Source organism: Hemiscyllium ocellatum, chromosome 7, assembly GCF_020745735.1.
Source record: "Hemiscyllium ocellatum isolate sHemOce1 chromosome 7, sHemOce1.pat.X.cur, whole genome shotgun sequence".
Lineage (NCBI taxonomy): Eukaryota > Metazoa > Chordata > Chondrichthyes > Orectolobiformes > Hemiscylliidae > Hemiscyllium > Hemiscyllium ocellatum.
Genome location: NC_083407.1, coordinates 7,513,153 through 7,539,372, shown reverse-complemented (window position 1 = coordinate 7,539,372; position 26,220 = coordinate 7,513,153). Strand labels below are relative to the sequence as shown.

The 26,220-nt window shown below is 44.3% G+C and overlaps 1 protein-coding gene across 1 annotated transcript in view; it reads right to left on the bottom strand.

The window, feature by feature from the left end:
• Positions 1-16,798: 16,798 nt before the first annotated feature.
• The window catches only part of LOC132817312 (anion exchange protein 3-like), a 136,994-nt gene continuing 127,572 nt past the window's right edge, over positions 16,799-26,220 (bottom strand). Inside the window, exons 20-21 of the mRNA XM_060827723.1 lie at positions 19,969-20,142; positions 16,799-16,876 (exon numbers count right to left, since the gene is read on the bottom strand). Coding sequence (XP_060683706.1) covers positions 16,799-16,876; positions 19,969-20,142 — 252 coding nt within the window. The remainder of the gene's footprint in view (positions 16,877-19,968; positions 20,143-26,220) is intronic.

Sequence of the window (26,220 nt, the reverse complement as noted above, 5' to 3'; positions counted from 1 at the left end):
AAGGTCCCTTTTATATGCAAGGTGTGGCATGCATATGGAATGAGATGCTAGAGGCTGGTACAATTAAACAGAGGTGCATTGGAGTATGAATAGAAAGTATTGAGGGATTTGGGCCAGGTGCTGACAGGTAGGACAAGGTTGGGTTGAGATATCTTGTCAGCATGGATGAGTTGGACCAAAGGGTTTGTTTCCATGCTGTACATCTACATAGATCTTGAGTCACTTCAGTCAAGTAAATCTTTAACTCAGCATAACTTAGCCCATCTTCAAGGTGGGTCACTGGTACATTTACCTCCTTCAAAATGAGACTGCATTCTGTGGTGTTTGCAGCTGCATTTGTAAGAGGGAAACATCCTTGTTTAATATGGTTTAAAACATTCATTTGAATTAGTCACTTGCAAAAGTTGTTTTGTGCACTAAAACAAAACGCACTATGCTCGAAATGTTGAATTCCCTATTCCTGAGACGCTGCCTGGCCTGCTGTGCTTTGACCAGCAACACATTTTCAGTTGTGCACTAAAATACCAAGATCTCTTCAGAATCAGTTATGTAGTTGTGATTTAATCTTCCTGTCAGGTGGTAGGCGACTGGGTAAAACCAGCAGATGGTGATGAAAACAGATCAACATCTGCAAATTCATGTCTTCATGATATTTTCCCACATGTGCCTTCAGCAATTCTGCTTGTACTCCCCTAATCCAAGTCATTGAGGAAATTGTAAAGGTGTCAGTGTTAGGTTCAGAGTTGTGGGTTGAAAAATGTGTTGCTGAAAGAAAGTGTAGCAGGTCAGGCAGCATCCTTTGCTGCCTGACCTGCTGCACTTTTCAGCTCTGATCCAGCCCTCAATTGAGTGTCCACATCCTGGAAAACCCATGTGTGCAGAGTAAATCTGTACATGCCAAAAGGCACTCTGCATTGGCCACCTGCCTGCTTATGGCACTAGGCAGCACAAATGACTTAAGGTTGAACTGTACAGTACCTCAGAAGGTTTAATTGCAATCTTTTACTAAAGGGACTATTTCTTTTCAATGACAGGGTACCTTCCCATTACAGGTGAGACCAAGTTACTGGATGTTTGTCTCCCTCAAAGTGGGTAGGGGATATTAGTTTGAGGGCAAGTTCCTGAATCCATGAAACCAAAGTTACCAGTGTCTCTACATTCCCATTAGCAAAAGATCTGGATGAAGTCTATCTAGACCCACAAGTGTCAGTCTAGACTTCCATTTGCCCATTTTCCCTTGAAAAAAAATTCACCAAGTTTCTCATTTCCAAGCACGCATTACTGAGGATTTTATCCTTGCAGGACAAATGACCTTTCATCTTCCATGTCTAAGGGACAAGCCTTGTTCCCATCCCGAGGGGGACACGTCATTTGCTCAATTGGAGTCCTGATGCAAAACGCTATGCAAGTTTTATAAAGCCAAGACTTCTTTATATAGTTGCACTTGTTCCTCAAGTGGTGCATCCTTGACTTCATTTTAAAGTACCATCTAAAATCAGCATAGAAACACTATTCCAAAATATCCCTGAAGAATCAGGGTTTATTTTAGGCAGTCAGCTTTTCTGAAGAGCCAATTAGGTGACTCCATCTAGTGTTGAAGTAGAAAATGCCTGGCTGAAACAGCTCATTCAGAAATCCTTCTACAAAAAGACAGGATGAGGAAGAGGTTTCTCACATGGCTGTTACTGCCTAGTCACACAGACTGCAATTTCCCTTCCCATGTGGGGAAAGATGCCCTCCAACACATCTCATCCACATCCCATCTCTGCCCTCTGACCCCACCAACCATAACCAGGACAGAACCCCTGGTGCTCACCTTCCATGTAAACCAAATCATCCACCAACATTTCTACCTCCAAATAGACCACCAGGGAGGTATTTCCCTCCCCACCCCTTTCCATAAAGGCTGTTCCTTTTGTGAACACCTGGTCAGGTCCACACCCCTTACAATTCCTGCAGGGGAAGGTGGGTTGTAAAACTTGCACCCTCACCTCCATCCACAGCCCTAGAGGAGCCTTCCATATCCACCAATATCATTTATTGTCTGTTGCTCCCAATGCTGTCTCTTCTACATTGGGAGACTGGGCACTTCCTAGCAGAAGACTTTAGGGAACATCCGACAACTGCACCAACCACACTGCCCTGTGGCCTAACATTTCAACTCCCCCACCCACTCTGCCAAGGACATGGAGTGGTTGGGTCTCCACCAGGACCCATATCTGGGGGAACACTTCTGCCTCAGGACACCTCAACCCCAGGGTCTCAATGTGGACTTCACCAGTTTCCTCATTTCCCCTCCCCCCCCCACCTTACTCAAGGTCCAAACTTCCAGCTCAGCACTATCCCTGTGACCCGAGTTACCTGCCTATCTTCCTATCCACTTCTCCCTGACTTCTCACCTTCACCCCCACTCACCTATTGTGGTCAATGCTACTTTCTCCCCACCCTTCAGGCTCTGCCTGTATTCCTGATGAAAGGCTTTTGCCCAAAACATTGATTTTCCTGCTCCTCAGATGCTGCCTGAACTGCTGTGCTTTTCTAGTACCACTAGTCCAGAATCGGGTTTCCAGCAACTGCAGTCTTTTTACCTAGGCACATTTGGGTCAAAAATAGTGGTAACAGGTAGAGTTGATTGTCAGAATAAAATCATTTATCCAAAGAACAAAGACAGGACTTGTGGGGGTCCAAGATAATGTGGTCAAACCCAATTCTGATATTTGCACCACAGGTAGAGGGTGGTGCAGATTATTAACACTAGCCCTCATTACTCTGATTAATGAATTGGGACATTGTGTCCAGGACATTGGAGAGGCCTCTTCTGCAGTACTGTATGCAGTTCAGATTGCCCTATAGGAAGCAGGCTATTAATTTGGAGAGATTCAGAAAAGATCTGGCAGGAATGAAAGGTTGGAATTATGAGAAGCTGGGGCTTTTTCTACTGGAGCAGAGTGTTTATCAAGGTCATGGGACATAGATAAAAGGCAAATAGCAAGAGTCTTAATATTCTAGTTTTGAACTCTCCATGCTAGAAGAGGGGATACTAGGGCAACTTTTAAATAGTTTGTTGAATGAATGGCAGGGAAAGTTGGGGGGAATGCAAATACAGGTATGTTTATAAAACATTGACAACTACAGGAAAGAGATATGGGCCAAGTAGAGCTAGTTTAGGAAACTTGGGCTGTTGAGTCTGTTTCTGCACAGAATATATTGTGCATGAAGGTAGTAGTGAGGCACAGATACACTAATAACTAGAGTCAGCATTGACTGGATAAGTACTCACCAGCCAATAGAAAGGTTTAACTCTGCATAGGAATATCAAGTTGAAGAGGATCAGAGAGACTTCAGTTAATAAAGACTAAAGAGGGACAAATGCTGCAGCAAAGGAAGGAGAGAAATTGGGAGTCACAGATCCAATAAACCTCAGTCAGTTTAGGGAGAGGGACAAGATTTAAACAGGGCAACTTTTTTTTAATGCAGAGGGTGGTGCATGTATGGAATGAGCTGCCAGATGAAGGTAGAGGCTGGTTCAAATATAAATGTTTAAGCAGCATCTGGATGGGTACATGAATAGGAAAGTAGGGATACGAGTCAAGTGCTGACAAGTGGGACTATGTTAGCTTAGTATATTTAATCAGCACGGACAAGTCTGTTTCTACGCTGCATGTCTGACAGACTGAAGTTGAAAGGCAGGTATTTAGAAGGGATTGAAGGAAGCTCATCCCAAATACTCTGCTTGAGGGGGCATTTGAAGCAGGAAGTAGCTTTCCTGAAGTTGGTGAGCACTTTGGTGAGCTAATTTACACTTACCAACCAACTATGGAAGTTAGGACTACCATAGAACTGGTGATTAATAGTGTTACATCACAGCTACAGGCATTTCCAGCCTTGGGTAATAGAATTTAGATATTAAGCCAATGTCTGCTTGGCTTTCTGCTACCATTTCTTCTGGGGAGAGAGATGTTCTTCAAAAGAAAGTAGACTTGATAAAGGCATTTTGGCCTTTCTGCACTGTAGGACAGTTCTATAACCATCAGCACAGACTCTGTAGGTCAAAGGCCATCTTCTGTTCAGATGGCCATGGAGCAGATACATAAAGTATCATTAATGCCAAAACATTTAGAACATCCCCACATTAGGGGGCAGTCAATCATGCTGTCAATAGTTATAATTGAGTGAACAATGAAGTCTAGTTCCTATTATCAAGCCAGATAAGTGATAGACAGGAAATAGTGAGGGATTAACATTCTAGTAATTGGAAGGTAAAGTAGCACAAGGAATTTCACAAGCTTTGTAGTGAAAGACATTAGACAGTCATGCTCCATGATGAATGAGATAAGTTACATAAAAATCAAAGCAGAATAGAGCCACACCTTACCTGCTTCAGCATTTTGTAGATGTAGGAAGAGTATCTGCTTTTCCTCTTGAAGAGAGTCTTCCTTTTCTCAGTTCTGCCAAACTCAGATGTTGGCTTGATAATAGGAACTACAGACTTCATTGTTCACTAGTTCCTCCAAGAACTCCACAAGCCAGACTCCAACTGAGCTTACTCCAGCCCCACAACCTGCTATTAATACTCCCCAAACACCTGGTCCTGGTTAGATCAATTTGTGTTTAATTGATCACAGCTTCCTTGTGAAAATTTGCTTGTCATTATTAAAGTGAACAATTTCAAATTGACTGTTCCCTGCTGCAGATTAAAGGTGGAATAAAATGGAATTGAATTCCTTGAGATGTTAGTTCTCTGGTGATCGGAGTCCAACAAAAGCAGATTTTTTTGTTTCCAGCGATGAGAAGTTTGCAGAGGGACTTGGGTATTTTTGTACAAGAAGTTGGCATTTACACACCCACAGTGTACTGGCTCCCCTCCACAAAGGAACCATCACCCTCACTTCTTTCCAAGTCTGGAGAGTAGTTTAGGAGCAAGGTGCACTGAAGGGAATTCTCTCACCATCATGCCTGGTCTCGTTTCTCTATCTGGCTGTCATCCATTTTCTTTCCCTGCCTGTACATCCTACAGGTGCAGGGTGACCACCTCCTGAAACCCTGCTCACCACGAAGACCTAAGCTTGGTCAATACTCCTGAGCTGAAAATGTGTTGCTGGAAAAGCGCAGCAAGTCAGGCAGCATCCAAGGAGCAGGAGATTCGACGTTTCGGGCATAAGCCCTTCTTCAGGTTTCCTGACCTGCTGCGCTTTTCCAGCAACACATTTTCAGCTCTGATCTCCAGCATCTGCAGACCTCACTTTCTCCTGGTCAATACTCCGTTATCTACCTCCAGTTGCTCCAAAGGTTGGGGTTTGAGTTGCTCCAGCCGGAGGGACACCCTACATGCAAGGCCATCCTCTGCACCATGGGGTGTTCAGATTTCCCACACAGGGCAGGGTGTGCAAAAGACAGGCTTGAGCTTCCCCCAACCCACCTTAATTATATGGAATACAGACACTTGTTTTTATTTCAACACTTAGCCCTACTTAAGGAATGTCAGATCAACCATGAGCCTATTGAATGACAGACCAGGCTCAAGGGTTACTCCCTTTACCGTTTCTTACAGTCTTAAGGGGATCAGTTAGCTCAGTTGGCTGGACAGCTGGTTTGTGATGCAGAATGATGTGAACAGCGTAGGCTCAGGTTATCATAAAGGGATCTCATTCTCATACAAACATAGAAGCATAGAAGATAGGAGCAGGAGGTGGCCATTCAGTCCATCAAGCCTGCTCTACCATTTACCACAATCATGGCTGATCATCCAATGCAATTGCCGAATTCTCCTTTCTCCCCTCAACCTTTGATCCCATTCCCCCCAACTGCTATATCTAGCCACCTCTTGAATACATTCAATGTTTCGGCATCATCTACTCTCTGTGTAAGGAATTCCACAGGCTCTCCACTCTTTGGGTGAAGAAATGTCTCTCATCTCTGTCCTAAATGGTCCAGCCCAAATCCCCAGACTGTGAGCCCTGGTTCTAGAGACACCCACCGTTGGGAACATCCTCCGTGCATCCACCCTGCCTAGTCCCATTAGCCCGAACTCCAGCAAAAACAATCCTGACCTCGTTCTCATTCCTGATGAAGGGCTTTTGCCTGGAACGTCGATTCTCCTGCTCCTCGGATGCTGCCTGACCTGCCGTGCTTTTCCAGCACCAAGGCTCTGTGTAATAGCAGCAACACATTCCTGCTCCTGTACTCAACCTCTCCCAGTGAAGGCCAACATCCCATTGGCCTTCTTTACCACCTGCTGCCCCTGCACGCTTACCATCAGCAACTGATGCACAAGGACACCCAGCTCCCACTGCACACTCTCCTCTCCCAATTTACAGCCATTCAGGTCGTAATCTGCCAACTTGGTTTTGCTTCCAAAGTGAATAACTTTGCATTTATCCAAATTATACTGCATCTGCCATTGATTTGCCCACCCACCCAACCTGTCCAGATCATACTGAAGCATCTCTGCATCCTCGTCACAGTTCACCCTCCCACCCAACTTGGTATCATCTGCAAACTTTGAGATGTTACACATTGTTCCCTCATCCAAATCAGTAATATGATGAATAACTGGGGTCCCAGCACTGACCTCTGTGTCGCCTCATAGTTACTACCTGCCAATTTGAAAAGGACCCATCAATTCCTACTCTCTGTTTCCTCTCTGCCGACCAGTTTTCTATCCAAAAAAGAGAAAATGCTGGAAAATCTCAGCAAGTCTGGCAGCATCTGTAAGGAGAGAAAAGAGCTGACGTTTCGAGTCTAACTGACCCTTCGTCAAAGCTTTGACAAAAGGTTAGTTAGACTCGAAACGTCAGCTCTTTTCTCTCCTTACAGATGCTGCCAGACTTGCTGAGATTTTCCAGCATTTTCTCTTTTTTGGTTTCAGATTCCAGCATCTGCAGTAATTTGCTTTTGTCCAGTTTTCTATCCATCTCAATACACGTCCCCTAAGCCCAGGCACTTTAATCTTGCACAATATTCTCTTATATACGGGACTTTGTGAAACGCTTTCTGAAAGACCAAATATGCCACATTGACTGGGTCCCCCTTCTCAACTCTACTAGTTATGTCTTCATAGAATTCTGACAGACTTGTCAAGCACAATGTCCCCTTCATAACCTCATGCTGACTCTGTCTGATCCTGACACAGCTTTCTAAATACTCCACCACTAAGTCCTCGATCATTTCAGAGAATTTTCCCCACTACTGATGCTAGGCTTACTAGTCTATAATTCCCTTGTTTCTCTCTACCTCTCGTTTTGAATATTGGAATGACATTAGATACCTTCCTTAGACCTGGACCCCATATACAAACCACTACAGCTGAAACTGACACCCGGAAACGGCAAGAACAAACCACTATAAATACCGGAAGAAACATCAAAGCAGTGCTTCACAGTAGGCTCCAATAGCACTGATGATGTTCCCTAGCCAGGGAACGAAACGTTTGCAGCAAAAACTTCCAGCTCGGCGAACAGAACCACAACAACGGACACCCGAGCTACAAATCTTCAACCAGACTTTATACCTTCCAATCTGCAGGGACTGTATCAGAGTCTATAGAATCCTGGAATATGACCATCACTGCATCCTCTATTCTACAGCCACTTCCTTAAGTACTCTGGGATGTAGATGATCAGGTCCTCCCCTTGCCTGAGGCATGATGTTCCTCAGGTTAAACCACCACCAGTCATTTCTTTATTTCTGATGAGATCACTGCGCTGTGTTCTGACAGGACTATGGAGACTTGACCTTTCCTAATCCTACTTAGGTTTAGACTAGAAAAATCTTATTCTTGTATAAGTCAAACAATAGAACCCACTGAACTCTATCGAGTGAAATATTGTTGAAACAACTCAAATGCCATTCCATCTGAGTCTGGGAGCTCTCCTCTCTCACTGCTCTGATAAACGTCTCAGTGCCTGCACCTGTGTTCCGTACTGATTGGCCTCCAGTCTGTCTGCATCTGGGAATGCTCCATTCTTGCTGCTGCTTTTAACCTTCCCATTCCCACAGGTCTCCCACCAGCCTCTCTGTTTCTGGGAGCTCTTTGCTCTCGCTGCTCTTTTGAACCTCTCAGTCACAGCTCTTGGGTGCCAGACCACTCTGCTGTCAGTTTGACTGCAGTTACTAAGCCTAGAATAGACAGATGGTCTCAGTAATTTGATTAGATTACTTACAGTGTGGAAACAGGCCCAACAAGTCCACACCGACCCTCCGAAGAGCAACCCACCCAGACCCATTCCCCTACATCTATCCCTTCACCTAACACCACGAGCAATTTAGCGTGGCCAATTCACCTAACCTGCACATCTTTGGACATGGGGAGAATGTGCAAATTCCACACAGACAGTTGCCTGAGGTGGGAATTGAACCGGGGTCTCTGGCGCTGGGAGGCAGCAGTGTGAACCACTGTGCCACCATGCCACCCATGATGATCATGGCTGTTGTATTATTCCATGCATTCCAGAAAAGCAATTACTTTTAAGAAATTGGATGCCATCATGACATGCGATATTCAACATAATGGTCCTCCCCTCCCCTTCTATAATCACAGTGCAATGGATTCAATGCATTGTGTAGTCTTACAGTCACATAATGTCGCTATAACATCAGTGACACAAGAACTAGGCTATATGTAGATCTGAGATTTTCTAACACTGAGAATAGTTTGCGTTGTTAATCAACTTCAAGATCTGTCTCAAACAGAACCCAGTCTTTATGATAGATTTTACAATGGCTAACATCGAGGGAAGCAAACAGATTATTTTCATGCTAGCAAAAGAATTCAAATCATTAAAAGCCATCATCTATTGTTGGGAAAACCCCATCAGATTCACTAATGTCCTGAAGGGATGGAGATTGTCATCCTTACCTGGTCTGACCTACACGTGACTCCAGACCCACAGCAATGGGGTTGACTCTAAGGAGCTCGGATCAAAGGCAATTAGGGATCAGTGACAAATGCAGGCCTTCCCAGTGAGTCCCTGGTGCCATGTGTAAGTAAAGGACAATGCAGAGGAAACATGAGCAGTTCAGGCACTGCGTTGAGGAGGGCCATCCCTATGGGTGAACACATTCATGTTGGAACTACGCAAGTCATAGAAACACAGAAATCATTGAATTTTACAGGACAGAAAGAGGCCATTCAGCCCATTGTGGCTGTACCCATCCACTCCCACTTTCCATTGCCCTGTAAATCCATCATGTTCAAATATATATCCAAGAGAACATGGAAAATAGGAGCAGGAGTAGGCCATTCGGCCCCTCGGCCTGCTCCACTGTCAATATGATCATGGCTGATCATTGAGCTCAATACCCTAACCCCATCCTCCTCCCCCAATCCCTTCAGCCACAAGAGCTATATTTACCTCCCTCTTGAAAACACATTATGTTTTGGCCTTAACCACTTTCTGTGCTAGTGAATTCCACATTCTCCCCACTCTCTGAACAGAGACATTTCTCCTCAGCTCAGTCTTAAAAGATTTACCCCTTACCCTACAACTATGACCCCTGATTCCGGACTCCATGGTCAGCAGGAACGTCCTTCCTCCACCTAACCCATCCAGTAGAATTTTATAGCTTCTAATGAGATCCCTCCCTTTTGATCTTCTAAGCCCCAGTGAATATAATACTAACCAACTCAATCTCTCCTCATACGTCAGGCTTGCCATCCCAGGTTCAAGGTTTGTGCGAAGATTTGTAGCTCGGGTGCTTGTTGTTGTGGTTCTGTTCGCCGAGCTGGAAGTTTTTGTTGCAAACGTTTCGTCCCCTGGCTAGGCGACATCATCAGTGCTTTGGAGCCTCCTGCGAAGCGCTTCTTTGATGTTTCTTCCGGTATTTATAGTGGTCTGTCCTTGCCGCTTCCGGGTGTCAGTTTCAGCTGTCCGCTGTAGTGGTTGGTATATTGGGTCCAGGTCGATGTGTTTGTTGATGGAGTTTGTGGATGAATGCCATGCCTCTAGGAATTCCCTGGCTGTTCTGTCTGGCTTGCCCTATGATAGTGGTGTTGTCCCAGTTGCCATCCCAGGGTTCACTCTGGGAAATGTTTGCTGCACTCCCTCCATCACCGGAACGTCCCTCCTCAGACCGGGAGACCAACACTGTGCAATATTCCTGCTGTGGTCTCACCAATGCCCTGCATAATTGCAGCAATGATTTGAGACACCGGTGTTGGACCGGGGTGGACAAAGTTAAAAATCACTCAACACCAGGTTATAGTCCAACAGATTTAATCGGAAGCACACTAAGCTTTCAGAGAACGAGATTGTAAGACACTGGAATTTATAGCAAGAGTTTCGGAGCGTCACTCCGAAAGCTAGTGCTTCCAAATAAACCTGTTGGACTATAATCTGGTGTTGTGAGATTTCTAAGTGCAGCAAGATATTCTTGTTGTGATTATCAAAATGAGATCCCAGGGAGCCAGAAATTGTAACACGTTAAATTTTATTGAAGTTGTATGTGCTGGATCAGTGGAAAAAAAGGAACACTTCTTGTAGTTAGAATATAAAGCAGACAGCTCACACTGAATGACACAGCTTAACATACAGAGGGATCAGAAATCTGTAAAATTATTGATGCAAGAAGGTCACTTTCATATATCTCGTTCCTTGCAATTCAAATTTGCCAGGGAACAGCTTATCAATTTTTTTTTATTTTTGCTTCACTTTTTAAATTATTACATTAATTCTCAATAAAATAATTTATAAATGTATACTCATATACATAAAACCCCGACACCCGTCCTCCAGGCAGCTGTGGGAGCAGGGGGTATAAAAAAGTCTGTTACCGTACACAGTGCAAAGTGCAAGATTTGAAACACAAAGGCAGATGATTTTAACAGGTTACAAAACAGAGACCACTGAGCGGGTAAGGTAAAAAAAATCCCGAGGTCTGAGATTCACAATTGGACTCACTCACCTCCCCTCTTCTAGAGTCTTCTCCCTCTCACAGCCCCCTCCAACTCCCCATCTAGTCCGGTGTATCAGCAGCCTCTGATCATAGGGAATAGCAAGCCCTGTTCAGTAACCTTCCCTAACTGCACAGCACTTACAGTCATAGAGTGATAGAGATTTGCAGCATGCAAACAGGCCCTTCGGCCCAACTTGTCCATGCTACCCCATTTTCACAGTTAATCTAGTCCCATTTAGAGTCAGGGTTGTAAAGATGTACAGCATTTTCCTGTGTTTGGCCCATATTCCTCCATATTTATTCTATCCATGTACCTGTACAAATGTTCCTTAAATGACAAAATTGCTTCCAGCACTATCTGTTTTCCCATTCCAAATACTCACCACCCAAAAAAAATTGTCCGTCTTGTATATCTTTTGTTACCCCCCCGCCCCCGCCTTCGTTTGTACGTCTCCCCTCTCACCTTAACCTATCCCCTCTAGTTTTAGGCTCCCTTATCTTCGGGAAAAACTGTTGGTTATCTACCTTATCCATGTCTCTCATGATTTTGTCGATCCCTATAAGGTCTTGCAATGTACAGCGCATGGAGCTAACCTGGGGTTCTTGTGGTGGTGCCCCTATCTCTGGACCAGGAGGCATGGGTTCAAGTCCCACCTGCTCCAGCGGTGACCCCACTGAACAGGTTCATTAAGACTATCCACAGGGAGAGAGCAAGCCCCAACAGCTCACAATGCCTCGAGGGATGATGTGTTTGAAGTGTATCAGGTCCTGAATGAGCTTGACAAGGTTCCAGGGGGAAATGACGTTTCTTATTGTGGGATAGTCCAAAATGACAGGGCACCTTCTTAAAATGAGCAGTCACCCCTTTAAGACAGAGACGGGGGAGAAGCCTTTATTCTCGGAGGGTACATGTGATGTTGGAATTTCCTGAAAACAATGGAGATAACATGTTTGGGAAAAATATTGGGCAGGGGAGGGTAAATAGGAATAGGGAATTCAAAACACAAATAGGTCATATAAAATAACAGAGCAAGCTCGAGGGGCTGACCGAATGGACTACCTCTGCTCTTCTGAGTGTTCATTGGTTCGAAGATGTGCCCAGACTTGATAATGCTGTCTTAAAGGGATCACACAGTGCAGCAAGCAGGGTGCAGGGTTCTGAACAATTAGAGGGAATGATACTCCTGTAATTATCGAGAACTCTAGCGAACCATTTATCAAAAAACAGAACAATTAGTTTGCAATAAAATTGCAAGAACCCCCTCCTTCCTGTCTCAGTTGAGATTTCATCCAGTCATACACAGATGTATTTGGAATATTGAGTGCAGTTCTAGTCCCCACATTGCAGGAAGGAATGGGCAGGCTTTCAAGAGGGTGTAGAAGAGGTTTATCAAGGTGTTGCCTGGAATAGAGTGTACTAGCTGTAAGGAGAGGTTGGACAAACTTGGATTGTCTTCACTAGAATCAGGGGCTGAGGGGCATCCTGATAGAAGTTTATAAAATTATGAGTGGCACGGACAGGGTGGACAGTCGGAGTCATTTTCCCAGGGTGGAAATGTCAAATGTTAGGGGGTGTAGGTTAAAGTTGAGTGTGTAACTTTTAAAGGAGTTGTGCGAGGTAATTCGTTTATGCAAACAATGGTAGGTGTCTGGGAACTGGTCGAAGCAGATACAACAGCAACTTTTAAGAGGCATTTAGACAGACACAGGAACGGGCAGGGAATGGAGGGATATGGACCATCTGCAGGCAGGTGGGTTTAGTATGGTATCATGGTCAGCACAGACACGGTGGGCCGAAGGGCCTGTTGCTATACTGTTCAATGTTCTAAGGAGCGTGGGATTAATTCTGTCCTGTTTGTTTCATCAGCTGTTGTTAACGTTCACCCGCAGCCCCCCATACCTAATCTGAGCCAACTATTAACCCTCACCCTGTCAATGAACCAAGGAACCAGCTGTAATGCCCACCCGTTCTATACTGCTGCCTGGTACCCCAGTTGGCTGAGGGACACTGCCTCATTGGTGACAGTGTGTGGATGCGGAGGCTGCTGGCCTGAGGTCTAGATGGGGCACTTCCTGTCAGTTTATACAGTGATTTGTGGCAGGTTCTGTGATTCAATGTAGTCATCTGTCCTTGAACAGCCTTTATTTTCACCGGACTGAAATGATATCCATTAGAGTCATAGAGTCATACAGCACAGAAACAGACCCTTCGGTCCACCCAGTCTATGCAGACCTTGTTCCCAAACTACATCAGTCCCACCTCCCTGCTCCTGGCCCATATCCCTCCAAACCTTTCCGACTCGCATGTATTTATTGAAATGTCTTTTAAACGTTGTAACTGAACCTGCATTCACCACATTCTCTGGATGTTCATTCCACACACAATTCACCTACTGTGTAAAAGTGTTGCCCCTCATGTCTTTTCAAATCTTTCTCCTCTCATCTTAAAAAGATGACCTCTAGTTTTGGACTCTCTCACTCGAGGGAAAAGATCCTTGTCAGTCACCTTATGTATGCCTCTCATGATTTGATAAACTTCAGTAAGGTCAGTCACCCCTCAGCCTCCTACACTCCAATGAAAAATGTCCCGGCCTTTCCAGTCTGTTTTTATAACTCAAACACTCCATCCCAGCTACATCCTGGTAAATCATTTCAGAACACTTTCCAGTTTGATCACATCTTTCCAAAAGCAGGGCAACCAGCAATATTTCAAAAGTTACCTGTACAACCTCAACCTCAACTCCTGTTCTCAATGGGCTGAGCAATGAACACAGGTGTGCTAAACACTTTCTTAACCAGGTGAGAGTGGGTACTGCAGATGCTGGAGATTAGAGTCTAGATCAGAGTGGTGCTGGAAAAGCACAGCAGGTCAGGCAGCATTCGAGGAGCAGGAAAATTGATGTTTCGGTCAGGAGCCCTTCAGCAGGAATCAGGAATTTCCTGATGAAAGGTTCCGGCCTGAAATGTTGATTCCCTTGCTCCTCGAATGCTGCCTGACCTGCTGTGCTTTTCCAGCAACACACTCTCAACACTCCCCAAGGCCCTACCATTAACTGTTTAAGTCCTGCAATTGTTTGTTTCACCAAAACGCAGAACCTGGCGTTTATCCAAATTAAACTCCATCTGCCACTCCTCAGCCCATTGATCCGACTAATTAAGATTACACCAGCATGGAGTCAGGCCATTCAGCCCAATGGCCTATGCTGGCTGCTGGTGCTCTACATGTCACCCAGATGGTCACAACGAGTTAAGAACACAAACACAGAGAATGATGGAGAAACTCTGAGGGTCTGGCAGCATCTGTGGAGGGACAGACAAGAGATAACTCCAGAAACTGGCTGCATGACGTCTGTCCTCCATTTAGTTTACATTCTTCAAACTCCACCCCTGCAATCTTACCTTGTTTCTGCCTTGGTTACTTTGGGCTTAGTGCAAAGAACTCGTTCTCTCCTGTCCACACTTTCATTTACACCCATTTCACTTTTCTCTCTTTTACCTCCTTCTCCTCCTCTATCGTTTTGCACAGCGCCCATACACTATTTCAACCTTTTTTCTGCCTCTACCAAAGGTTTAGAAGAATTTTCTAACCACACCTCATCTTTTACATTCCTTATCTGAGGAAGGACAGACTGACATTGGGGACAGTCCAGAGAGGGTTCACTCGGCTGATCCTGGAGATGAAGGGTCTGTCTTATGAGGTGACGTTGAGTCGGTTCGGCCTTTACTCATTGGAGTTTAGAATGAGAGGTGACCTTATGGAAATATACACAAATCTTAGGAGATTTGACAGGGAAACTATGGAGAGGTTGGTTCCCCCTTGTACAAAAGTCTAGGACGGGAGAGCATGAGGGGGTAACCCATTTTAAATAGAGATGGGGAGGAATTTCTTCTCTCGGAGGGGAGTGAATCTACGGAATTCTTTACCTCAGAGGGCTGTCGAGGCTGGGTCATTAAGAGTGTTCAAAGCTGAGAGAGATTTTAATCAGAGTGCACTGCCAGCGGTGGTAGTAGGGGCGTTTAAGCGACTGCTGGATAAGCACATGGACAGCAGTAAATTGAGGGGCGTGTAGGTTAGGCTGATCTTAGATTAAGATAAATGCTCAACACAACATGGTGGGCCAGAGGGCGTGTACTGTTCTACGTTTGTATGTTCTAAAGGGAATCGAGGGTTATGAGGAAAAGGCAGGAAGGTGGAGCGGAGGATGATCAGATCAACCACGACCATATTGAATGACAGAACAGACTCGATGGGCCGAATGGGCCTCAGTGCAAGTTGGGCTAAAGGCGACAGAGTTTGGGGTGTGTTGAAATTTACAGAGTGCAAAATCAAAGACCAATCAGGGGAACATTGGAATCGTCACATGACAAACTACTACACCCCAATAATGAATGTCTTTTTCAAGAGTAAAGTGTCTCAAGGACACAGATAATGAACAGAATGCGGTTGATCATTCCTGTTACACATGAGGTATAAAGGGCTTCTCAGTTACCTCATCAAAAAGCTCCATTAAATTAGTAAAACATGTTTTTTTGTCTTTGAGAAATCTATGCTGGCTCTCCTTCATTAACCTGGCTTCTTCCATGTGCCTGTTCATTTTGCTCGGAATTATTGTTTCTGAATGTTTCCAGGATCAAATTTAACCTGATTTGTCAGTAGTTGCTGTTTGGTCAATTCCTGGTCTCAGTATCCTCAGTACTTATTGGACACTGTCCCAAGGCCTTGTCATGTTCAGTACAGACACAGAGCCAATAGCCAGTCCTTGTCAGTGTGGAACCCTCTGATTGGCTGACTTATCAAAGGGTGTTGAGTAAGGGCAGGTTTTGTTGGAAAATCAGAGTTTTTCCACTGAGTTGGGTGATACCTCAGTCAGTGACCCCTCCCCCACGTCTCAGCTACACCCTTACCCCATCCCACCTACTGCACCCCTACCCAAACCACATCCCTGCCCACATATACCAACAGTCATTCACACCACACCTCACCCCACCTACACCCATCCCCTAACCCCAGTGCACCTCACCCTCACCCCTACCCACATTGTACCCCTGACAGACCCCATCCCCACCCACACACCACACTGCCTCCCCTCTGCCCACACCACATCCCCACCCCGACCCACCGCCAGCAACACTCACCCACACCACCCCACCCCATCCTATCAACCTTTCACACTGCACCCTACCCCCCAACACCGCACACCCACCTACATCTCACCCTCACTGCTCCCCCACCTACCAGCTGTCAGCCCCCATCCCCTGACAGGAGTGATCGGAATGGACATGACTGTTAATTGTAAAAGACATTCAGTTATATTTTTATATCAAGTAAAATCTGTCCGGTTTTGTTGATTGCGTACTTAATATAAAATAACCCAATGGCCATGTTGGGAAAACACAACTGCAATCTGTCTTGGCTCTTGTTTCGGTATCTTCCTGATCCTTTCTCAGACCGGGACAGACTGCCTCAGGAGGTGACTGCTGCTCAGCACTGGCGGGTTCCTCCCTCTCCCTCCCTCTCAAACTCTTTGCCTCCTTTCTCCCGTCCCAGGGGGCAAGGGAGAAGGACACCCCAGAGCCCCTGCAGCCACCCTCCGCCACTGGGTTAAGCACCCATGGGTGGGTGTTGGGAAGGATCGGCAGGGGAGGGAGCAGCAGGAAGAGGGAGGGAGGAATTGAGAAGGAGGAATAGTGGGGCAAGATAGGGGGACAGAAAAGGCAGAGTCAGAAGAGGAACTACAGTAGGCGAAGGAGGGGGGAGTAGGAGGAGGAGAGGGGCAGCGGTGAGGGAGAGACAGGAGGATGGGTGGGGAAGAGGAGAAGCAGAGAGATGTAGGAGGTGGAGAGAGATGGGGAGGGGGATATGTGGGGGAAGGGGAGAGGTGGAGGTCCCATCTCATGCTCCGTGTCACAGGGGCATGTGCAGCTCACTGTATTCGTCATGTCCATCTTCATCGAGGTTGGGATGTGTTTCTTCAGAATCCAGCTGGGGGGAGGTGGGCAGATACAACCAGAAAGAGAGCAAGAGAGAGAAAAATCTGTCAAGGAGATACAAACATTCCTACAGCCACAGATCCCCCTCCTGTTTCCAGTTCCCTCAAAAGCAGCACCATGGAAAATGGTGTCGTGCCCGAAAACAGACTTGAGTTTTTAAATACTGGGGTAGGCTTGAAGGGCCGAGTGGCTGAGTCCTGCTTCCATTTTGTCCCTCCCACGGAGATTCCCACAGGTTAGTCTGAATTCCACTTCCTTTGAGGACAGACTGTGATCTCTGGCTCTGCAGCTCTGGCTCAGGTGAAAGATCCTGACTCCTGGGACAATAGTTACCGGTCCAGTTCAAACCCAGTGATCGGATCAGATCCAAACTCATCCTTCCCAGTGAGCGCACACCCAGCAAATGTTAAACACTCACATGCATAAGCACCAACTCGGGTTAAACACTGACTCAGGTTAAACACTGACTTGGGTTAAACACTGACTCGGGTTAAACACTGACTCGGGTTAAACACTGACTCAGATTAAACACTGACTCGGGTTAAACACTGACTCGGGATAAACACACACTCGCGTTAAACACTGACTCGCGTAAAACACTGACTCGCGTTAAACATTGAATTGCGTTAAACACTGATTCGCGTTAAATACTCACTCACAATAAACGCTCACTCACAATAAACACTCACTCACAATAAACACTCACCCACAATAAACACTCACTCACATTAAACACTCACCCACAATAAACACTCACTCACATTAAACACTCACTCACATTAAACACTCACTCACAATAAACACTCACCCACAATAAACACTCACTCACATTAAACACTCACTCACATTAAACACTCACTCACAATAAACACTCACTCACAATAAACACTGCCTCACAATAAACACTCACTCACAATAAACACTGACTCACAATAAACACTCACTCACAATAAACACTCACCCACAATAAACACTCACTCACAATAAACACTCACTCACAATAAACACTCACCCACAATAAACACTCACTCACATTAAACACTCACTCACATTAAACACTCACTCACAATAAACACTGCCTCACAATAAACACTCACTCACAATAAACACTCACTCACATTAAACACTCACTCACATTAAACACTCACTCACAACAAACACTCACTCACAATAAACACTCACATTAAACACTCACAATAAACACTCACTCACATTAAATACTCACTCATTAAACACTCACTCACAACAAACACTCACTCACAATAAACACTCACATTAAACACTCACAATAAACACTCACTCACATTAAATACTCACTCATTAAACACTCACTCACATTAAACACTCACATTAAACACTCACTCACAACAAACACTCACTCACATTAAACACTCACAACAAACACTCACTCACATTAAACACTCACTCACATTAAACACTCACAACAAACACTCACTCACATTAAACACTCACTCACATTAAACATTCACTCACAATAAACACTCACTCACAATAAACACTCACATTAAACACTCACAATAAACACTCACTCACATTAAATACTCACTCATTAAACACTCACTCACATTAAACACTCACATTAAACACTGACTCACATTAAACACTGACTCACAATAAACACTCACTCACATTAAACACTCACTCACCACAAACACTCACCCACAACAAACACTCACCCACAATAAACACTCACTCACATTAAACACTCACAATAAACACTCACTCACATTAAACACTGACTCACAATAAACACTCACACATTAAACATTCACAATAAACGCTCAATCACAATAAACACTCACTCACATTAAACACTCACAATAAACACTCACTCACATTAAACACTCACTCACATTAAACACTCACAATAAACACTCACTCACATTAAACACTCACTCACATTAAACACTCACAATAAACACTCACTCACATTAAACACTGACTCACAATAAACACTCACACATTAAACATTCACAATAAACGCTCAATCACATTAAACGCTCACTCACAATAAACACTCACTCACATTAAACACTGACTCACAATAAACACTCACACATTAAACATTCACAATAAACATTCACTCACATTAAACACTGACTCACATTAAACACTCACTCACATTAAACATTCACTCACAATAAACACTCACTCACATTAAACACTCACTCACATTAAACACTCACTCACATTAAACATTCACTCACAATAAACACTCACTCACATTAAACACTCACTCACATTAAACACTCACAATAAACACTCACTCACATTAAATACTCACTCATTAAACACTCACTCACATTAAACACTGACTCACATTAAACACTGACTCACAATAAACACTCACATTAAACGCTCACTCACATTAAACACTCACTCACAATAAATACTCACTCACAATAAACACTCACTCACCACAAACACTCACCCACAACAAACACTCACCCACAATAAACACTCACCCACAATAAACACTCACTCACATTAAACACTCACCCACAATAAACACTCACCCACATTAAACACTTACCCACAACAAACACTCACTCACATTAAACACTCACATTAAACACCCACCCACAATAAACACTCACTCACATTAAACACCCACCCACAATAAACACTCACTCACATTAAACACTCACTCACATTAAACACTCACTCACATTAAACACCCACCCACAATAAACACTCACTCACATTAAACACTCACTCACATTAAACACTCACATTAAACACTCACTCACATTAAACACTCACCCACAATAAACACTCACCCACAATAAACACTCACTCACATTAAACACTCACCCACAATAAACTCACTCACATTAAACACTCACTCACATTAAACACTCACGTTAAACACTCACTCACAATAAACACTCACCCACAATAAACACTGACTCACATTAAACACTCACTCACAATAAACACTGACTCACATTAAACACTCACTCACATTAAACACTCACTCACAATAAACACTGACTCACATTAAACACTCACTCACATTAAACACTCACTCACATTAAACACTGACTCACAAAGCTCACTCACCACCATCAGTTCCCGCTCTTTGAAAATCTTCGGCAGCAGGTATCGCCGTGTAGGCACCGTCAGGATTAGGAAAAACGGGAATGCTAGGGAGATAATGGTGGACTTGATCACCCAAAGAACAACGATGCACATCAACTGGATCATGGTGAAGAGGTTCATCCTCCACGTTTTCACCTGCAGGTAAGCGGGAGGCAGTTACATGAAAACAAATGGATTGTGTTTGAGTGAAACCATTCATGAGACAGTAATATCCAGGAAACACCACCGGACTAGCAATTAACATTCCCGACATTGAGGAAGTCCGGAAACAGGTGTCACAGTCTAATAAGGGATAAGCCATTCCGGACTGAGATGAGAAAGAATTTCTTCACTCAGAGAGCTGTGAACGTGTGGAATTCTCTTCCACAGGAAGCTACTGGGGCCAGTTCATTTGATATATTCAAGAGGCAGCTCGACCTGGTCCTTGTGGCTAAAGGGATTAACAGGTTATGAGGAGAGAGTGGGAATGGGATACTGAGATTGCATGATCAGCCATGATCATATTGAAGAGTGAAGCAGGCTTGAAGGGCCGAATGGCCGACTCCTGCACCTATTTTCAATATTTCTCTGTTTCAAATCCCAGCATGGCAAGGGGGATAACTTAAATTCAGTTTCAGTGTTGCTGAAAATGAGCACATTTTGTGGAAGCTTTTAGTCTTGCATTGATCAGGACACATTGCAAGAACAGCATGTCAAGCTGTTTACATAGCATGAGAGAATATACAGAGAACATACAAGAGTACAGCACAGGAAAGTGCCCTTCGGCCCACCATGTTGTGCTAAACATGACGCCAAATTAAACTAATCCCGTCTGCCTGCCCTTGACCCACATCCCTCTATTCCTTATATATTCATGTGCTTATTTAAAAGCCCCTATCTGCCTCCATCACCATCCTTGGCACACTCCTACCACTCTCTATGTAAAGAGCTTCCCCCTCACATAGGGATTCTGGGTAATCCAAGATGGAGGACGGGAAAAATTTCTGGCTGTAACGGGCTGCTCCTTTTTTGAGGTATTTTAGGTGTTGGGGGTGATTTTCTGGAATTGCAGGAGCAGTAATCACTGTTTTATTTGCTGCTGCATTGTTTTGGAACTTTAGAGAAAAAAAAGTCAAAACAACAGCAGTTTTAAAAGGGAGAAGAACAGACAAAGGAAGCACACGGTGAGAACGTTGCAGGAGAGAGAGAGAGAGAAAGAAACCAACCCACATTGCTAACTGACAAAACAGTGAACCTGCGCATTTACCACCTTTGTTGTTTGTATTGATGTATCGCTGGACATCGGAGTGTGTCTGGGAAAGGTAAAAAACAGTGAAATTCACAACTGACCTTGGAAGAACCTCTTTGGGAGAGGTCACAGCACAGAAACAGATAAGTGAATGTTTTAAGCATGGCCTTAAAATAGGTCTGCAGTCGTGAGTAGACTGGGTTATTTCTTGATTGTATGTTTTATTGAGCTATGCCTCTTGATTAAACTTAAAATGGAAGCCATAAGTATTAATTTAAGCTTGGGAGCAGTGTATTGTACAGGAATAAGACGGTGCTATTTTCTATGTCTGTAGATTGAAAGAAACAAAAATGGCCGTTTGGAGAGTGATATGCTCTTCTTGTCAGGTATGGGAGTTTAGGGAGAGTTTACATATTACTGAGGATTATATCAGCAATAAATGCCATCGTTTGTGAATCGTATCAGATCGAATGGATGAATTGGAGAGGCAGACAGAGGCAATGAGGAATGTACAAGAGCAAATAGAAATGATGGATGGCAGTTAAAGGAAGGGGGAAAGTCTCAGACACAGCCACATAGATGGGTTAATTCCAGGAAAGCTAAGAGAGGTAGGCAGCTAGTGCAGGAGTCTTCTGTGGCTATCCCCATTTCAAACAGGTATGCTGTTTTGGAAAATGTAGGGAGAGATGGATTCTCAGGGGAACATAGCACGAACAGCCAAGTTTCTGGTATTGAGACTGGCTCTAATACAACGAGGGGTAAGACAGGATCCAAGCGATCGATTGTGTTAGGCGACTCTCTCGTCTGAGGTACAGACAGACGTTTCTGTGGGCAGCAGCGAAAAATCAGAATGGTGTTGCTTTCCTGGTGCTAGAATCAAGGATGTCTCAGAGAGGGTGCAGAATGTTCTAAAAGGGGAGAGGGGCCATTGTACACATTGGAACCAACGACATAGGAAGGGAAAATGATGAGATTCTGAAGGGAGAGTGTAGAAAGTTAGGCAGGAATTTAAAAAGGAGGTCCTCGAGAGGAGTAATATCTAGATTACTCCTGGTGCTACAAGCTAGTGAGGGTAGGAATAGGAGGATAGAGCAGCTGAATGCATGGCTGAGGAACTGGTGTATGGGAGAAGGATTCACATTTTTGGTTCATTGGAAGCTGTTTTGAGGTAGAAGTGACCTGTACAAATTGGACAAATTGAATGTGAATAAAGAAGGGGACTGATATACTCCAGGGAAATTTGCTAGAGCTGCTCGGGAGGATTTAGCTAGTAAGGTGGGTGGGTGGGACCCAGGGAGATAGTGAAGAAAGAGGTCAATCTGAGACTGGTACAGTTGGGAAAAGGAGCGAGTCAAACAGTCAGGGCAGGCAGGGATGAAGCAGAGAACAAGGTAGGACTGATAAATTAAACTGCATTTATTTCAATGCAAGAGGCCTAACAGGGAAGGCTGATGAACTCAGGGCATGGTTAGGAACATGGGACTGGGACATCATAGCAATTATAGAAACATGACTCAGGATGGACACGACTGGCAGCTTAATGTTCCAGGATACAAATGCTACAGGAAGGATAGAAAGGGAGGCAAGAGAGGAGGGGGAAGTGGCATTTTTGATAAGGGATAGTATTACAGCTGTGCTGAGGGAGGATATTCCCGGAAATATATTCAGGGAAGTTATTTGGGTGGAACTGAGAAATAAGAAAGGGATGATCACCTTATTGGGATTGTATTATAGACCCCCTAATAGTCAGAGGGAAATTGAGAAACAAATTTGTAAGGAGATCTCGGTTATCTGTAAGAATAATAGGATGGTTATGGTAGGGGATTTTAACTTTAACATAGACTGGGACTGCCATAGTGTTAAGGGTTTTGATGGAGAGGAATTTTTAAAGTGTGTACAAGACAATTTTCTGATTCAGTATGTGGAGGTACCTACGAGAGAAGGTGCAAAACTTGACCTACTCTTGGGAAATAAGGCAGGGCAGGTGACTGAGGTGCCAGTGGGGGAGCACTTTGGGGCCAGCGACCATAATTCTATTAGTTTCAAAATTGTGATGGAAAAGGATAGACCAGATCTAAAAGTTGAAGTTCTAAATTGGAGGAAGGCTAATTTTGACGGTATTAGGCAAGAACTTTTGAAAGCTGATTGGAGGCAGATGTTCGCAGGTAAAGGGACGGCTGGAAAATTGGAAGCCTTCAGAAATAAGATAACGAGAATCCAGAGAAAGTATATTCCTGTCAGGGTGAAAGGGAAGGCTGGTAGGTATAGGGAATGCTGGATGACTAAAGAAATTGAGGGTTTGGTTAAGAAAAAAAAGGAAGCATATGTCAGGTATAGACAGGATAGATCGAGTGAATCCTAAGAAGAGTATAAAGTCAGTGGGAGTATACTTAAGAGGGAAATCAGGAGGGAAAAAAGGGGACATGAGATAGCTTTGGCAAATAGAGTTAAGGAGAATCCAAAGGGTTTTTACAAATACATTAAGGACAGAAGGGTAACTAGGGAGAGAATAGGGCCTCTCAAAGATCAGCAAGACGGTCTTTGTGTGGAGCCGCAGGAGATGGGGGAGATACTAAATGAATATTTTGCATCAGTCTTTACAGTGGAAAAAGGACATTGAAGATATAGACTGTAGGGAAATAGATGGTGACATCTTGAAAATGTTCATATTACAGAGGAGGAAGTGCTGGATATCTTGAAACACATAAAAGCGGATATATCCCCAGAACCTGATCAGGTGAACCCTTGAACATTGTGGGAAGCTAGAGAAGTGATTGCTGGGCCTCTTGCTGAGATATTTGTATCATTGATAGTCACAGGTGAGGTGCCGAAAGACTGGAGGTTGGCTAACGTGGTGCCACTGTTTAAGAAGGGTGGTAAGGACAAGCCAGGGAACTGTAGGCCAGTGAGCATGATGTCGGTGATGGGCAAGTTGTTGGAGGGAAAGGCATTTGGAAAGGCAAGGACTGATTAGGATTAGTCAACATGGCTTTGTGCATGGGAAATCATCTCTCACAAACTTGATTGAGTTTTTTGAAGAAGTAACAAAGAGGATTGATGAGGGTAGATCGGTGGACGTGATCTATATGGACTTCAGTAAGGCATTCGACAAGGTTCCCCATGGGAGACTGATTAGCAAGGTTAGATCTCATGAAATACAGGGAGAACTAGACATTTGGATACAGAACTGGCTCAAAGATAGAAGACAGAGGGTGATGGTAGAGGGTGTTTTTCAGACTGGAGGCCTGTGACCAGTGGAGTGCCACAAGGATCGGTGCTGGGTCCTCTACTTTTTGTCATTTATATAAATGATTTGGATGTGAGCGTAAGAGGTATAGTTAGTAAGTTTGCAGATGACACCAAAATTGGAGGTGTAGTGGACAGCAAAGAAGGTTACCTCAGGTTATAATGGGATCTTGACCAGATGGGCCAATGGGCTGAGAAGTGTCAAATGGAGTTTAATTTAGATAAATTTAAGGTGCTGCATTTTGGAAAAGTAAATCTTAGCAGGACTTATACACTTAATGGTAAGGTCCTAAGGAGTGTTGCTGAACAAAGAGACCTTGGAGTGCAGGTTCGTAGCTCCTTGAAAGTGGAGCCGCAGGTAGATAGGATAGTGAAGAAGGCATTTGGTATGCTTTCCTTTATTGGTCAGAGTATTGAGTACAGGAGTTGGGAGGTCATGTTGTGGCTGTGTAGGACATTGGTTAGGCCACTGTTGGAATATTGCATGCAATTCTGGTCTCCTTCCTATCGGAAAGATGTTGTGAAACTTGAAAGGGTTCAGAAAAGATTTACAAGGATGTTGCCAGGGTTGGAGGATTTGAGCTACAGGGAGAGGCTGAACAGGCTGGGGCTGTTTTCCCTGGAGCATTGGAGACTGACGGGTGACCTTATGGAGTTTTACAAAGTCATGAGGGGCATGGATAGGATAAATAGACAAAGTCTTTTCCCTGGGGTCGGAGAGTCTTGAACTAGAGGGCATAGGTTTAGGGTGAGAGGCGAAAGGTATAAAAGAGATCTAAGGGGCAACTTTTTCACACAGAGGGTGGTATGTATGGAATGAGCTGCCAGAGGAAGTGGTGGAGGCTGGTACAATTGCAACATTTAAGAGGCATTTGGATGGGTATATGAATAGGAAGGGTTTGGAGGGATATGGGCCGGGTGCTGGCAGGTGAGACAAGATTGGGTTGGGATATCTGGTCGGTATGGACAGGTTGGACCGAAGGGTCTGTTTCCATGCTGTACATCTCTATGATTCTGTGACTCTATCTCTTTTGAACTTTCCCCCTCTCACCTTAAATGTATGGCCCCTAGTTTTAGACATTTCAACTTTAGGAAAAAGATTCTGACCGTCAACCCTATCTCTGCATCTCACAATTTTAAAAACTTCTATCAGGTCTCCCCTGAGCCTCCACTGCTTCAGGTAAAACAGCCTGAGGTTTTCTAGCCTCTCCTTATCGCTCGTACTCTCTAATCCAGGCAGCATCCTGGTAAACCTTTTCTGCACCCGACCCAAAGCCTCCACATCCTTCCTGTAATGGGCGACCAGAGTTGAATGCAATACTCTAAGTGCGGCCTAACCAAAGTCTTATAAAGCTGCAACATGACATCCTGACTCTTGTACTCAACTCCCTGACCAATAAAGGTAAACTTATCATATGTCTTCTTTACCATCATATCTGCTTGCATGCTCACTATCAGGGGACTATGGACTTGAACCTCAAGATCCCTGTGCACACCAGTACTGCTCAGGGTCGTTCCGTTAACTGTACAACACATCAGACTTACCCAGATTAAATTCCATCTGCCATTTCTCTGCCCATATCTGCAATTGATCCATATCCCGCTGTATCCTTTGATAACATTCTACACTTTCTACACCTCCATCAATCTTTGTATCATCTGCAAACGTAATAACCTATCCATCTATATTTTCATCCAAGTTATTTGTATGTATCAAACAGCAGAGGTCCCAATCCCTG